Source organism: Vicugna pacos, chromosome 5, assembly GCF_048564905.1.
Source record: "Vicugna pacos chromosome 5, VicPac4, whole genome shotgun sequence".
Taxonomy (NCBI): Eukaryota; Metazoa; Chordata; class Mammalia; order Artiodactyla; family Camelidae; genus Vicugna; species Vicugna pacos.
Window position 1 is genome coordinate 56,414,043 of NC_132991.1, and position 12,490 is coordinate 56,426,532.

At 33.5% G+C, this 12,490-nt stretch overlaps 1 protein-coding gene and 1 long non-coding RNA gene across 6 annotated transcripts in view; one reads left to right on the plus strand and one right to left on the minus strand.

Moving 5' to 3' along the window:
- The window catches only part of LOC140696425 (uncharacterized), a 176,707-nt gene that overhangs the window by 163,408 nt on the left and 809 nt on the right, over positions 1–12,490 (plus strand). Inside the window, exon 3 of the long non-coding RNA XR_012072744.1 lies at positions 3,426–3,519. This is a non-coding gene — a long non-coding RNA (uncharacterized lncRNA). The remainder of the gene's footprint in view (positions 1–3,425; positions 3,520–12,490) is intronic.
- CALCRL (calcitonin receptor like receptor) overlaps positions 1–12,490 on the minus strand; it is a 94,338-nt gene that overhangs the window by 5,319 nt on the left and 76,529 nt on the right. For all 5 annotated transcript variants that reach the window (XM_072961276.1, XM_072961273.1, XM_015244188.3 and 2 more), the window contains 5 exons: positions 10,331–10,484; positions 8,917–8,977; positions 8,765–8,831; positions 3,364–3,582; positions 3,169–3,210 (listed from right to left, as the gene is read on the minus strand). In XM_072961276.1, coding sequence (XP_072817377.1) covers positions 3,169–3,210; positions 3,364–3,582; positions 8,765–8,831; positions 8,917–8,977; positions 10,331–10,484 — 543 coding nt within the window. The remainder of the gene's footprint in view (positions 1–3,168; positions 3,211–3,363; positions 3,583–8,764; positions 8,832–8,916; positions 8,978–10,330; positions 10,485–12,490) is intronic.

Here is a 12,490-nt window from a genome sequence, read left to right on the forward strand (position 1 = left end):
GTGAAAGTAGTACTTATAATCTTAAAAAAGAAAGCTTAAATTCAATTCTAAAAGCCAAAATGGCTTTTGAAATATCTATTTGCTCTCAAAGTATCTACTTTAAAATCATCACCTTATTTCTTCCTTGCAATTAAATCATCAGAAAAACCACGGAAAGACAATTTCCTGACTTATCTACTGAATTAAAGATAAAGCTAATTAAAGACTTCTAGTCCTTGTAGATGTCTGTTTATCTATATTATTCTCTATAAGAATGTTATTTTTTCATCTGCTTTCTCTATACAGTATCACAGCTGTATCAAAGTGGCCACTCTTAGCAAACTTACAATGTGAAAAATTTAATCGGGAATGATAGCAAGGAAAATGTTGCCATTGGAATTCGGGAAGAGAGCCTACCTGGTGTTATTAAAGATACAGAAATGTTTTCCATTGTTTTACACATAAGTGTTATATAAATAGTAATTTCAACTTTTTAGATGATAACACAGTAACATATAACTTTATGCAATATAAAGAATATAGCTTTACATGCCCATTAGTACCTGATAAGAAAGCAACTCTACACTCCTTAACCTAGATCAATTAGAAGATGTTTAATAGGGCTTTATATAAAAAAAATTCTACCTCATTCTCAATACAGAATGTGAAAGTGGTTATTCTGAACAAATCTTTTTGTTCACTCTTTAAAAACATCTACTCTCATGTTAAATATAACCATGAGATTAGGGAGGGCCCTTCTGGTTAGACTAGAGTCACTAGTTAGCTAATAGTGCACATTTTTTGGTTGAGTGGCCTAGAGATGAGATGAAAGTGGTCTGAGTACTTGTCAGGCCACAGTTATTTAACAAGTGGGAAATGCAAATAGGAATATTTTGGCTAAAAAATAAAAATAAAATGTGAGAATAAAAAAACAAATATACATATTAAGATAAAGGCAAGCCATTTGACTTGACGTGGAAAACCAGAAGGAAACTGAGTCTGAGCAAATGATTTTAAGAAGAACATGACATAGTTGGAACCACACAAAATGAATTTGGCAGCTATGTCTTCATGTCATGAGAGTGGGAAAAAGTAGAGGCAAAGAGACAAAAAAAGTAAGGATTATAGTATTTCTTAAGATGAGAAATGAGTCATACATAAACGGACTGAGTCTCGAGAGATGAAGAAAAGGGGACAGATACTGGAGATGTTGTGAGGAGCTGAAGGATTTGGTAACAACTTGGCTCAAAGGTTTTATATTATTGTAATTTTCCAGTGCCAAAATTTTCTCAATCTTAGGACATGGCAAAAGATCAAGCCCAGTATATCTTCTGCTTACACAGATAGAATGCAGCTAGAGTTTTAGACATTCGTTTAGATATTCTCTGAGCACTTTTTCCAAATACAAAAACCAATTGAAGATTTGATTCCAATATGATTAATGTTCCCATCTGTACATATATTTATGAAAATGAGTGATTTGACAAATCTAATAAGGAATCTATAATGTAATGAGTATCTTACTGAGGGTGGACCATGGGGCTAAAAACTTTACATTCCTAGTTTACATTACTCCCAGGAAGATTTGTGTAAGGAACTTACATTTATTCCCCTTTAAAAAAGTACACACTGAGACTCCTGGAGGTTCAGAGCACTGCCCAAGATGTCACAGCCAGGAACAAAGTGGCATCTTTGAGGTTTAAATGTATTCCTGTGTCAGTGCCTTTATTCTGCACTGCCTTCCATCACAAAATATTTTGCTAGTGATTATGTTTTGTACATTTTAAAAATACCCTTTAGAAAAATCAAATCTCTTACTGCAGACCAAAGGTGTATCTTCTGTAATTTCATACGTGCTTTCTGACACATTGTCCTTATCTCTCTCATCTATATTTAATTGTAAAATCCTATACAGGCAGTAACTAGTGTTGCCTAATTCAGTTTATATGACAATAAATTTATAGAGGTACACAATAAATACAATTTGAATTTTATTATTAAAACAAATGATGTATGTATTCTTCCTAATTGCAGTCTCTGTCTGTGCTTCTCACTGAGTTCAGAAAAAGTCACCCTTGTCCTCTACTCAGCAGAAGAATCATGGAAACAACACCTAAAGATAGGGAATATAGTCTACTATGCTTGGTAGTTCTACATCTCGTAAATAATAAGTATATAAAGTAAGTACCTATATTTTATAGTTGATTAAAAATCAAATATGCAATTTTATTCTATGCCAAGAGAAAGAAGTAAAGTATTACATAAACAAGGGAAAGCAATATTTTGTAGTTTTTCATGGCATGTACATGATTTCTAACATTGATTAGTTTTATAGGAATAGTTCTTATAAAGTTACACCCACTGGTTTCATGTATGGACCATCTGAAGCTTTGTGATAAGCTTCACAGATACCAAGTGTTTAAGTCTCACTCAGTTGCTGTCTGAATTTCTAAATTTTGTTGAATTTTGCCAAAATCCTCCAACAGGTTAAAAATTTATCAAGTGGATTAAAAACATACAAAGAACTAAAACCTCTGAGCTATAGCACTATTCATATGCATAAGAAATAGGGTACAAATTTCTAAAATGCCATAGACTTTCCAATTAGGAAAGCCTTGGATAAAAATCTTCAAATATCCAAGAAAATGTTTCTATATTATGAATTAGAGCAATCTATTCTGTTTCCTAACCCATCGCAGCTCCTTCCTTCATAACTGAGAGTTTAAATTTTTTAAAACCCTCTTTTATTCACTGTAAAACTGTTTCCAAAGACCACGCTGGAAGATAGGCAAAAAGAGAGAATGGGGAAAATGAAACGAAACAATTCTATTTCTTATTAGAGTGTAAGTTCTAGGAGGATAAGGAATGCCTAACATTCAACCTAGGACAAAGTCCAAACTTAGGAGGACTAGTTCGAAAGGTAGGTTGAAAGACTATATGAATAAAAGCTATTGATGGAATATTTTAAAGTGAGTCTGAATTTGCCCTCGCCTTGAGCTCCATTATGACCTGAGATTTTGGGAAGGAGAGTTGCATCTAGAAAAAGAAATTCTATGGTTCTTTTCCTTGATACAAATGGAATTTGAAATAGTTGTTCCTAGGGCACGTATAATTCTGTCTCCTTTTTTTTAAAAGAAAAAATGTATTGCAAATATAAAATGATAAAAGGAATAAAACCAATCACCATACCTCTCCATTAAAGAAGCAGAAAATTGTAGATACCAAAAGACCCTGTAAAAGAAAAACAGAATTATCTGATTCCAAATGGAAAAGATACATTATTTGTAACCAACTTACTGCATATTAGTAAAAACTAAAACCAAAGCTGTATGAAAATTTAAACCAAATTTCACAGGGTGCCTTCCTGATGCAAGAACACCATACCTGATAATGCATAAGGATGCTCATGATGTAATCGTATACCTCCTCTGCAATCCTTCCTTCAGGTCTCCATGGAAGCAGCACAAATTCAATGCCGAGTAATGGCACCAGGATAAGCGTAGCTCTCACGGCTTTCATGTAGAGATTGGATTCTGCTTGGTGAGTAACTTTTAACTTAGTGATGAGAACACGTACAATATTTAATAGGAAAAACAGATTCACCTAAAAGAAAAGAAGATGACACATGGAAATTATTTCATATTTCATATTAAAAATCATTATTGAAGGATCTTTATTTTTATAAACCTAATAATATTTTCAGTGTATAAGACTATTTTCTAGTGAAGAGAATATTTGTCTAAATATTAATTTGTATTTTTGCTATTGAATTTTTTCTTTTTTTTCTAGTTTTACTGAAAGATAATCAACACTGTATAAGTTTAGGTTGTACAGCATAATGATTTATCTTACATATATTATAAAATGATTACCACAATAAATTTAGCTAACATCAATTCATCTCATATAGATACCAAAAAAAGTATATATATAATTTTTCTTATGATGAGAACTCTTAACATTTACTCTCAGCAACTCTCATATATATTATACAACAGTGTTAACTATAACCATCAAGTTGTACATTACATCCCTGGTACTTATTGAACATGGAAGTTTGTGCCTACTTATTAAACATGGAAGTTTGTGCCTTTTGACCACCTTTATCCAATCCCTTCTCCCCCAACCCCTGCCTCTGGTAACCACAAATCTGATCTCTTTTTCTAAGCATTTGTTTGTTTATCTGTTTAAATTCCACAAATAAGTGAGATCAATACAATATTTGTCTTTCTCTGTCTAACTTACTTCATAAGTAAGTACATTAGTATAATACCCTCAAGGTCCATCCATGTTGTCTCAAGAGGCAGGATTTCCTTGTTTTTTATGGCTAAATAGTATTCCTCTGTGTGTGTGTGTGTGTGTGTGTGTGTGTGTGTGTGTTTGTGTATCACAACTTCTCAGGTTGGTACCATGTCTTACCTATTGTGAATAATTATGCTATGAACATGGGGTACAGATATCTCTTTGATACAGCGTTTTTTTTCTCTCCAGATATTGGAATTGGGATTTATTAATTTTAAAAATACATCAATTTTAATGGACTTAGGTTTTAGAAAAATAAAACTATGATGGAACTGTTGTGGAACACATTCATTTGAGGAATATATGATTGTTTTGCTTAGCTCATTTTCTTGTGCAATTTTTAAAAATTTTGCTATGATTAAACTAAAGTATTTGAATATTTTCAGCTCAAAGGAAATAATTGTTTATAAAAAATGCTAATTTTTAAAGTGTCTCCTCTGTATTAGTGTCCGTACTAGATACTTTTCAAATATGTAGTATACCGTAATAACCATTTTCCTCTTCTTGGTTTATTCTTCCTGTTTTTTTTTTCTTGGTAGCAATAATCCTCACAACTCCTCGTGGTAATACTATAATCCTCTATCCTTATGACGAGGCTGAATCACACACTTGAACCATTTGATATTTAACCTAGATCATCCCAGAGATTAAAAAAAAATATGGGCACTTAACAGGGCCTTTGGTTAATTACTTTCTGTAATTATAAATTTACCATTTGTTAACAACACTTCCCAACAGAAGGCATTGTCTTTGAAAGGGAGACATAAAACTTCAAAAATACAGTGGAGATAACTAAGTTACTCAGGAAATGAACAGAGTTCTGCTCAAATCATTTTTTTCTCCTCTCTCTCCCTGAATATTACTTTCTCTTTCTTATCTTCCTCCAAGTCAATATCTTTTACTTTTGTCTGTTTCTCTAGGCTCCTTCCTTATGCCTTTCATAGAATTATGGACATTAACTCCAGAAAGGACCTTTAGGGCTCTTATGCTACTATGCTATTCTCTTTCCTTTCTTCTCACCATGACATCTAGCCTCTGTGCTTTGTTTAATGATTTAAAATTTTCAAACTGCAAATTTATATCCACATACTTTACTTAATTGGAAAAATAATGGTAGCATCTCATTTAATATAGAAAGCAATGAACAAATAATCTTCATTTGTGGATTTAAGGCAGGTGTTATAAAAATAACTGGGTCTAAAAATACTCCACTACTATTCTTTTAGAGAATTCAGTGGAACATATGCTTCAGAAATACACAGCTAACGCTAATCCTGATGGAAACACATCTATGAAAAGTAACATGGTTACAGACACAGGAATGTCTCTGCTAAAGACAAAAGCAGAATAAGCCATTTCAACAGGTGTAGAATTGAAATACGATGAATCAACACATCAGCTGTTACTCCACCCACCCTGCTCTATCCCCTTCCTAAACGTTCATTGCTGTTTCAATAGTTTTTACTAAATGGAAATTACTACAGCCCATAGAAGAAAATATAACAATGCCCTTTTATCTGCTTATAAATTTAGAATACAGAATATTTTATAATCCTAATATGTAAAAATGATAAATTATAAAAATCAGTATAGATGTTACCATTTAGATGCCCATTATATGAAACTTTCTAAATGCAAAGTGCTTCTCCAAGATGGCAAGTCTGATTTATACTGTGAAACCAGAAACTATGAAATCATCCTACTTTATTTTCTTCCATTTATTTTACTTCCATTTGTTTTAAGTATAAATAAAACAAGAACTGTGAATTTCAGATGAACTACATCTGAATTTCATCTATCTTAAAGCTAGGTAAGGAGAAGAGAAGAAGTTTGTTTTTACTCCAACACCCATAAAGCTCACACAGCTGTACAACGGGACATTTCACATCGCGATACCATCCTGGGGTCAAGACAGGAAGCTGTGTGAATCAGCACAGTGGCGGTAGGATTCCTGGAAGCCACTCTCATGCTAGATCAGCCAGCAGTCATTTAACCATGAAGTGACCTAAACATCTCTCACTAAGCACAGATTAAATGCATCCCCCCTCAACTTCCTCTTAGCAGGATCTCAAAAATACTGTAGCCACACCAATGCCACCCTGCTCAAGGGGAAATGTGACAGAGGAAGTCTGGGTGGAAAGAAACTGATTGCGGTTGAAATATTTTATTTATAAAAATTGTACAAAAACATGGACCATATAAACACTTGCTAGAGCCTCTTCCAAGACCTTGAAATTGGTCAGGACCAGTGAAAAGCCCTAACTTAAACAAGGCCAGAACATTTTATCCTGGCAGAAAAATAGGCTCCTAATCTTTTTTTTTTCAGGATAAGAAAAGTGGAAAAATCTTTATGTAAAGAATGTGGATTTTCACTTCCTTTTTTATTGAGCAGCTTGATGGGTGATATTCTTATGTGACATTTTATCCTAGCTGCATAATCTCCACTTCCCTCCCAGAGCTGGTGTGGACAGGCTGTTCCAAGGATTTAGTTAATTGCTGTTACATTTTTCATTTAGTAGGTACTTCTACTTATTTCCTGAACCTCTCTGATTTAGGAGTTTGGATCACATATTCCTCTCTAGAGTCAGATCTCTTATAAGAAAACTTTGCCTTATATTTGTTCTGTAAGTTCCTGGGTGGCCCCCAAAAGAATCTCAAGTTCTTTGCACTTTCCTCAAAACAGAATCATGGTATCATGTGGACAATACAAGTGAAGATACTTTTAAAAAGCATATTTTCGAGAATTGATTATATTCTAGGCACTGTGTTAATTGCTTAACAGGACATCTCATTTAAACTTTACAACACCCTGTGAGGTATTTATTCTTATTATTCCATATCATAGATGAGAAAACAAAGGCACAGAGAGGCTGAAAACAAAACAAAGCAGAACTTGCCCTGAGATACACAACCAGCAGTGGTCGAGCTAGGCTTTAATGCTGGCTCTTTCCAAGAATACAAAGCTAGGATGTCTCAGGATACAGCTTAAATAGTGCAGTACATGTGTCCTCAGTATGTGCAGGGTGCAAGGGAAAGGAATGCTTCTGCTTCCAAAATTTTCACTACAGTCTATGTTAAGGTATAATATTTTCATAAGAGATATAATAAATTCCATGTATTGATTTTTGAACTGGCTGTCTTGTGTGGCCAGGCACAAATCAGAAACTTGACATTTGCTACGGGCTTTACACGTGCCAGCTAACTACTTTTAATGTATTGACTCATTTAATTTATCATTAAAAATTAAAATCTCTGCTACTGCAGTCTCTATTTTGCAAACAAGGGATCTGAGGCACAAAGCGATTAGTTTAATTGCATAAGGTCACACAACACACAACGCACAACACAATAGGTAGAAGATTTCAAACCCAGGCGGTCAGCTTCCAGAATTTACTCTCTTAATTATGACACACTTTGAGAATACCATAACAATGATACACTTGAGAATGGCTTGAACAGTGTTCTAACATAACCATATACTAAAATGCATTACTATATACAATATTTACTAAATATAGTAAAATAATAGAATATTTCTCTAAAAATATCTGAAGACAAGAGTTAGGAAGCTTTAAATCTTGGCTGAGAATCATACCACCTTCATCCTTTTATATATAATTAAATACCAGCTGTAATTACAGCCTTAGAGACTAATTGCATTCTGGTCTCTAATGCTCTATGAGAGAAAACATGTTAATTGAGATTAATTTATTTCCCCATTGAAACAATGTATTAAAAGCACTGAATGTGACTTCTGATTCCCTGCAACCACGCTTAAAAATGTCCAGTTGGTGCACTTGTATTAAACACTGATGATTATAATAATAAAATAACTGTTTAAGCAATACTCTCTTTTTCCAAATTAAAGTTGTTTCTTTATTGGAATATTACTCTTATTACCATCACAGGTACATAGGTTTTCCTGTTTGCCATCCCCACTCACTAAATCCATCCTCTGCCCTTCTCTGTTCTGCTCTGTGCCCTGAGAATCTCTGAGGCAGCTCCGAGGACTGCATCATCAACCAGGCTCTCCCACCCTTGCACATTTGCTACATTTGGCCAACACGAGGAACCAAGAGATCAGGGCGTTGGGAGAAAGAGAAGTTTACAAATTTCTCCTTTTTCCCTGTCCGGCTGTGGTTTTGGCAATAGTGTGTTCTTCTACCCAAGGCCAGACCCCTGTTGGGCCACCTGTCCTAGCACTCACACAACTCCAGGAACACTATTCTGGCCCATCTTCAGGTCCAGCCTTGATGACAGCTTCCTACTGTTAGTTTCTGGTGCCTCACCATTCCTTATGAATTAGTTCCTTTACTCTTCCTGCCAACACCTAAATATAACACCTTCATTAAACCCTCTTCAGTCAAACACTGTAGGCACATAATCTATGTCCACTGAGATCCTAAAGGATAACATAGGTCAGATGTTTCAGGAAATAAAGTTGAAATATGAACAATAAAGAAAAAAGGAGCATTTTAATTACCAATAAAGCAGCACAGATTGGGCCATGGATAATGTAGAGGAGTTGGGTGTCAGAACTGATCCAGCAGCTGGGGAGAGAAAAGCAGAGAAATTACATTGAAGATTTTCATTGTACTTGGTTCCAATAGAAATCAAAAAGAGAGTTTATCTTACTTGTCATTGTAATATAAGCTTCTGGCAACAGCATGTATACAAGCAGGAATCAGTGGGAATCCTGTAGGTAGCAAACAAAGAAAATAAACAGACAACTGTCTCCACAGATGGAATTCCTAATGTATCATGAAATATGAAACTCAGAGACACTCTCAGAACAAAAATAACTGTCACCATGTGCCTTTTGAGTAAATATTATCTGTTCAGTCAAACAGTAAATGTGGTAAACTATTAGGTATTTATATTTTCAGGGTTGTGTGTATATGTGTGTGGACATATTCTAATATGAGTTATTCTGAATCAGTGGACTGCAGAGCCTGCATTTGTAAATGTGCTGCCTATACTCAAAGGCTTAGGAGAAATTCAGCATCCACATATTTTCTATAAGATAGAACTGGGCCACTATTTGGTAGATAATCAGATGTGAAAAGAAGTTGAGACTGATTATATGAAGAAGAAGAGAAGGAAGAGAGAGACAGTTAATTAATATGTCAGAAATTTTGCATGTTTTTAGCATTCTAAATCAGACTTTCGAAACATAAAATGAAGTTATGTCTTACAGAGATAACCTGAATATACTAGTAGCCTCAATATATACATAAATTTAATTGGGCAAAAATTGTACTCACTTGCCAAATACGTATCTGACATTATTATCAATAATATCAAATAACAGGAAAAATATTTCAATAAAAAATAAAGAAAATAAAGATGGTGTGTGTGTACACATTTCTATATATCTACATCTATTATCTGACTGGATAGATAGGTAGATGGATGGATAGATAGCTACAGATATATAATTTCAGTTATGTTTCTGGAAACTAGTCCTAATGAATTCATTTTCAGCATTGTATGTTTTGCATTTTCTGGTTATTTTTAAAAATATACTAGAAGTGTATCATTGTTTGCTTTGTGAATAATATGCCAGGAGACTGTGTGAAAAAAGTAGATTTTTTTTTTGGCTGCCTTTATCCAATTACTGAGCCCTCTACTCTTAAAATAAAAACAATATATTTTTAAAAGAAGCATTTTTAGAATGGAACTTCAAAGCTGGTGAATCCCAATGCCCTCAGTTTGCAGATTAGGAAAAAGAAGTTTCAGAATAGTGCAAGACTAGACCCCTGATTTATGATTCTAATTCTGTTGTTTTAGTCACTGTGTCTTTGGCCAAGATACACACTGGAATAGTAAATAGAAAAAAACTGTATTGTTAATTGACCTGTGACTACTGAAAACAATGAGTCAGTGGGACTTTGTTTAAATATTTCAACTTACAGCAGTAAGCAAACGTCAAATTACCTGATATTGATTAAAAATGACTAATAAGAAGTATATTTTTATTACAAAGGAACTCTGCATCCTTCAAGTCTTCTTAAAAGGCAAGTCCGTAGGTATGTGTAATGGCACTTACCCCAGCCAAGAAAATAATACCAGTTCAAGTGCTGCTTCTCTGCAAACACAGCCACCACGATAAGCGTGTGCAGGTAAATGCCTTCGCAGAGCATCCAAAAGTAGTTACAGCCAATCAGGTAGAGATGAATGAACTGGAACACTTTACAACTAACCTGTGAGGAAAAAGGGAAGCAATCAATATTTAGTTGTACATGAGTACCCAGGTGAAACAGCAGTCTGGTTCAGCGTGGTTATACAGAAATACAGGATTTTCTCTCTTCCACACAAAATCTCACACGCGAATGATTCAGATTTGTAAAAACCAGTCTTCATCCTCATCTAACAGTGCCTCTAAAGTGTGTAGCCACTGACTCCAGAGATTTATAATGATACACCTTCCATGAAATGTGCAAATTCCAAATTTACTACATTTAGTTCATGTGTATTTTCCTAGTATTTCTAATATTTCCTAATATATGTTTTAGGTATTATGTAATTTAGAAGTATAAAAGTTTCACACATTAATGACTGTATCTGTTTTGATTATGTCATCATTAACTCCATGATTGTTACATTCTGTTGGAAAAAATCTTAATAATCATCCTGACAATTTTAAAAGCAATTCGTGAAAAGTGCCAATACTTGGGAAATCTGAATATCGTGTGCTACTAGTGCAGATACTTATTAAACAATAATCTAATGAGTCCATACTTTATCTTATTCAAATATGAGGTTTGAGGGTTTCATGTAGCTAAAAGGAAGAAAAGTTATGGTTTTCCTTCCTCATTCCTTGAGGTCTTCACATTCTGTTTTCTGCTCTTAAAGAGATAGGAAGAGGGAGGTTTAAGTACAAGGTAAACAAAACAAAGGAGTAAGACATATAGTTTACTCCCTTAACAAGGGGAATAAATTTAAAGCTCTCCCAGAAATACATGGCCAGTTACTCCCATCAGCTCCAATTTCCAGTCTACAACTCAAATATTTAGTGGCAATTATTATTGTTTTTAAAATAAACCTTTTTCCACTAAAAAGAAAACTAAAATTGAATGCACTAGCAAATGAATATTGGATTATCATAGAAAAGTAGTAATAACATTTGCATATACGTTAGCCTAAAATATTTTACCATGTATTGTTTTATTTAATTCTTAAAATAATTCTGTAAGGCATGATTTATCACTAGTTGCATATTTTATAGTTAAAATCTGTGTACTGGAGAAGTAGATCATTTGCTAACATTCATACAACATCAATCAAAGTTACACCCTGAACACAAGTCCTGTAATTCTAATTTTGTGTTCACAACTATACATAATGCCTTTTGACTGAGAATATTTATAAAACCTATTCTTTCATTAAATACATCTGCCAAATGCATGACATTAAATTTTAAATATTGTACCTTGAGGTCAAACACATTATATTAAAAAATCCTCTCAAAAATAAAAATGAGTTATCTAATTATGTTATATAGAAATGATAAGCTTCAGCTTCAAGATTTTATCTGTATAGTTTTTAGACATGCATATCTAATTAGACTTCTCACTCTTGATTTCATTTAAAAATTAACCTATAAACTATTATGGTAAAAAAGAACTTAAAACATGCTTTAGAGAAATGTTTTTATGAAGGGTATGGTGATGTAAACAGACAATAAATTTTCTAAGAATGTATTAAAAATAACTATAATACATTTTGTAACATGTGTGTTAAACAGAATATATTTGCATATAAATGTAAGATTTAGAATCTCTTCCTCTGCAGCCTCATGACAAAACTCCAAATCTCCTTGCTCTAGAAAAATGCACGCTAAAATGACCAGATATTCACCAGTTTTTTATATTACTAATTATACCCCAGTGTTTCCTCACCCGGTGACTTTAGAGTGGAACATATACAAGATTAAGCAGTCCAGATGCATATGTGCAAACAATGCAGGGAATTTTAGGATTTTGGAAATTACCCTAAAAACACACATAAAACACATATGAGAGTATTGTTTATTGACCCATTGAGTGAGAATTCCTTCCTTTCCCTGATTCCTGAAATCTTTAAAAAACCACTTTATATATACACGTATACACACCCCTCCACAAATCCATATCCAAAACTGTAGTATAAATACTACAAACATTATGAAAGCATATGATTTTAAGAATTTGAATATTTGCTATTTATG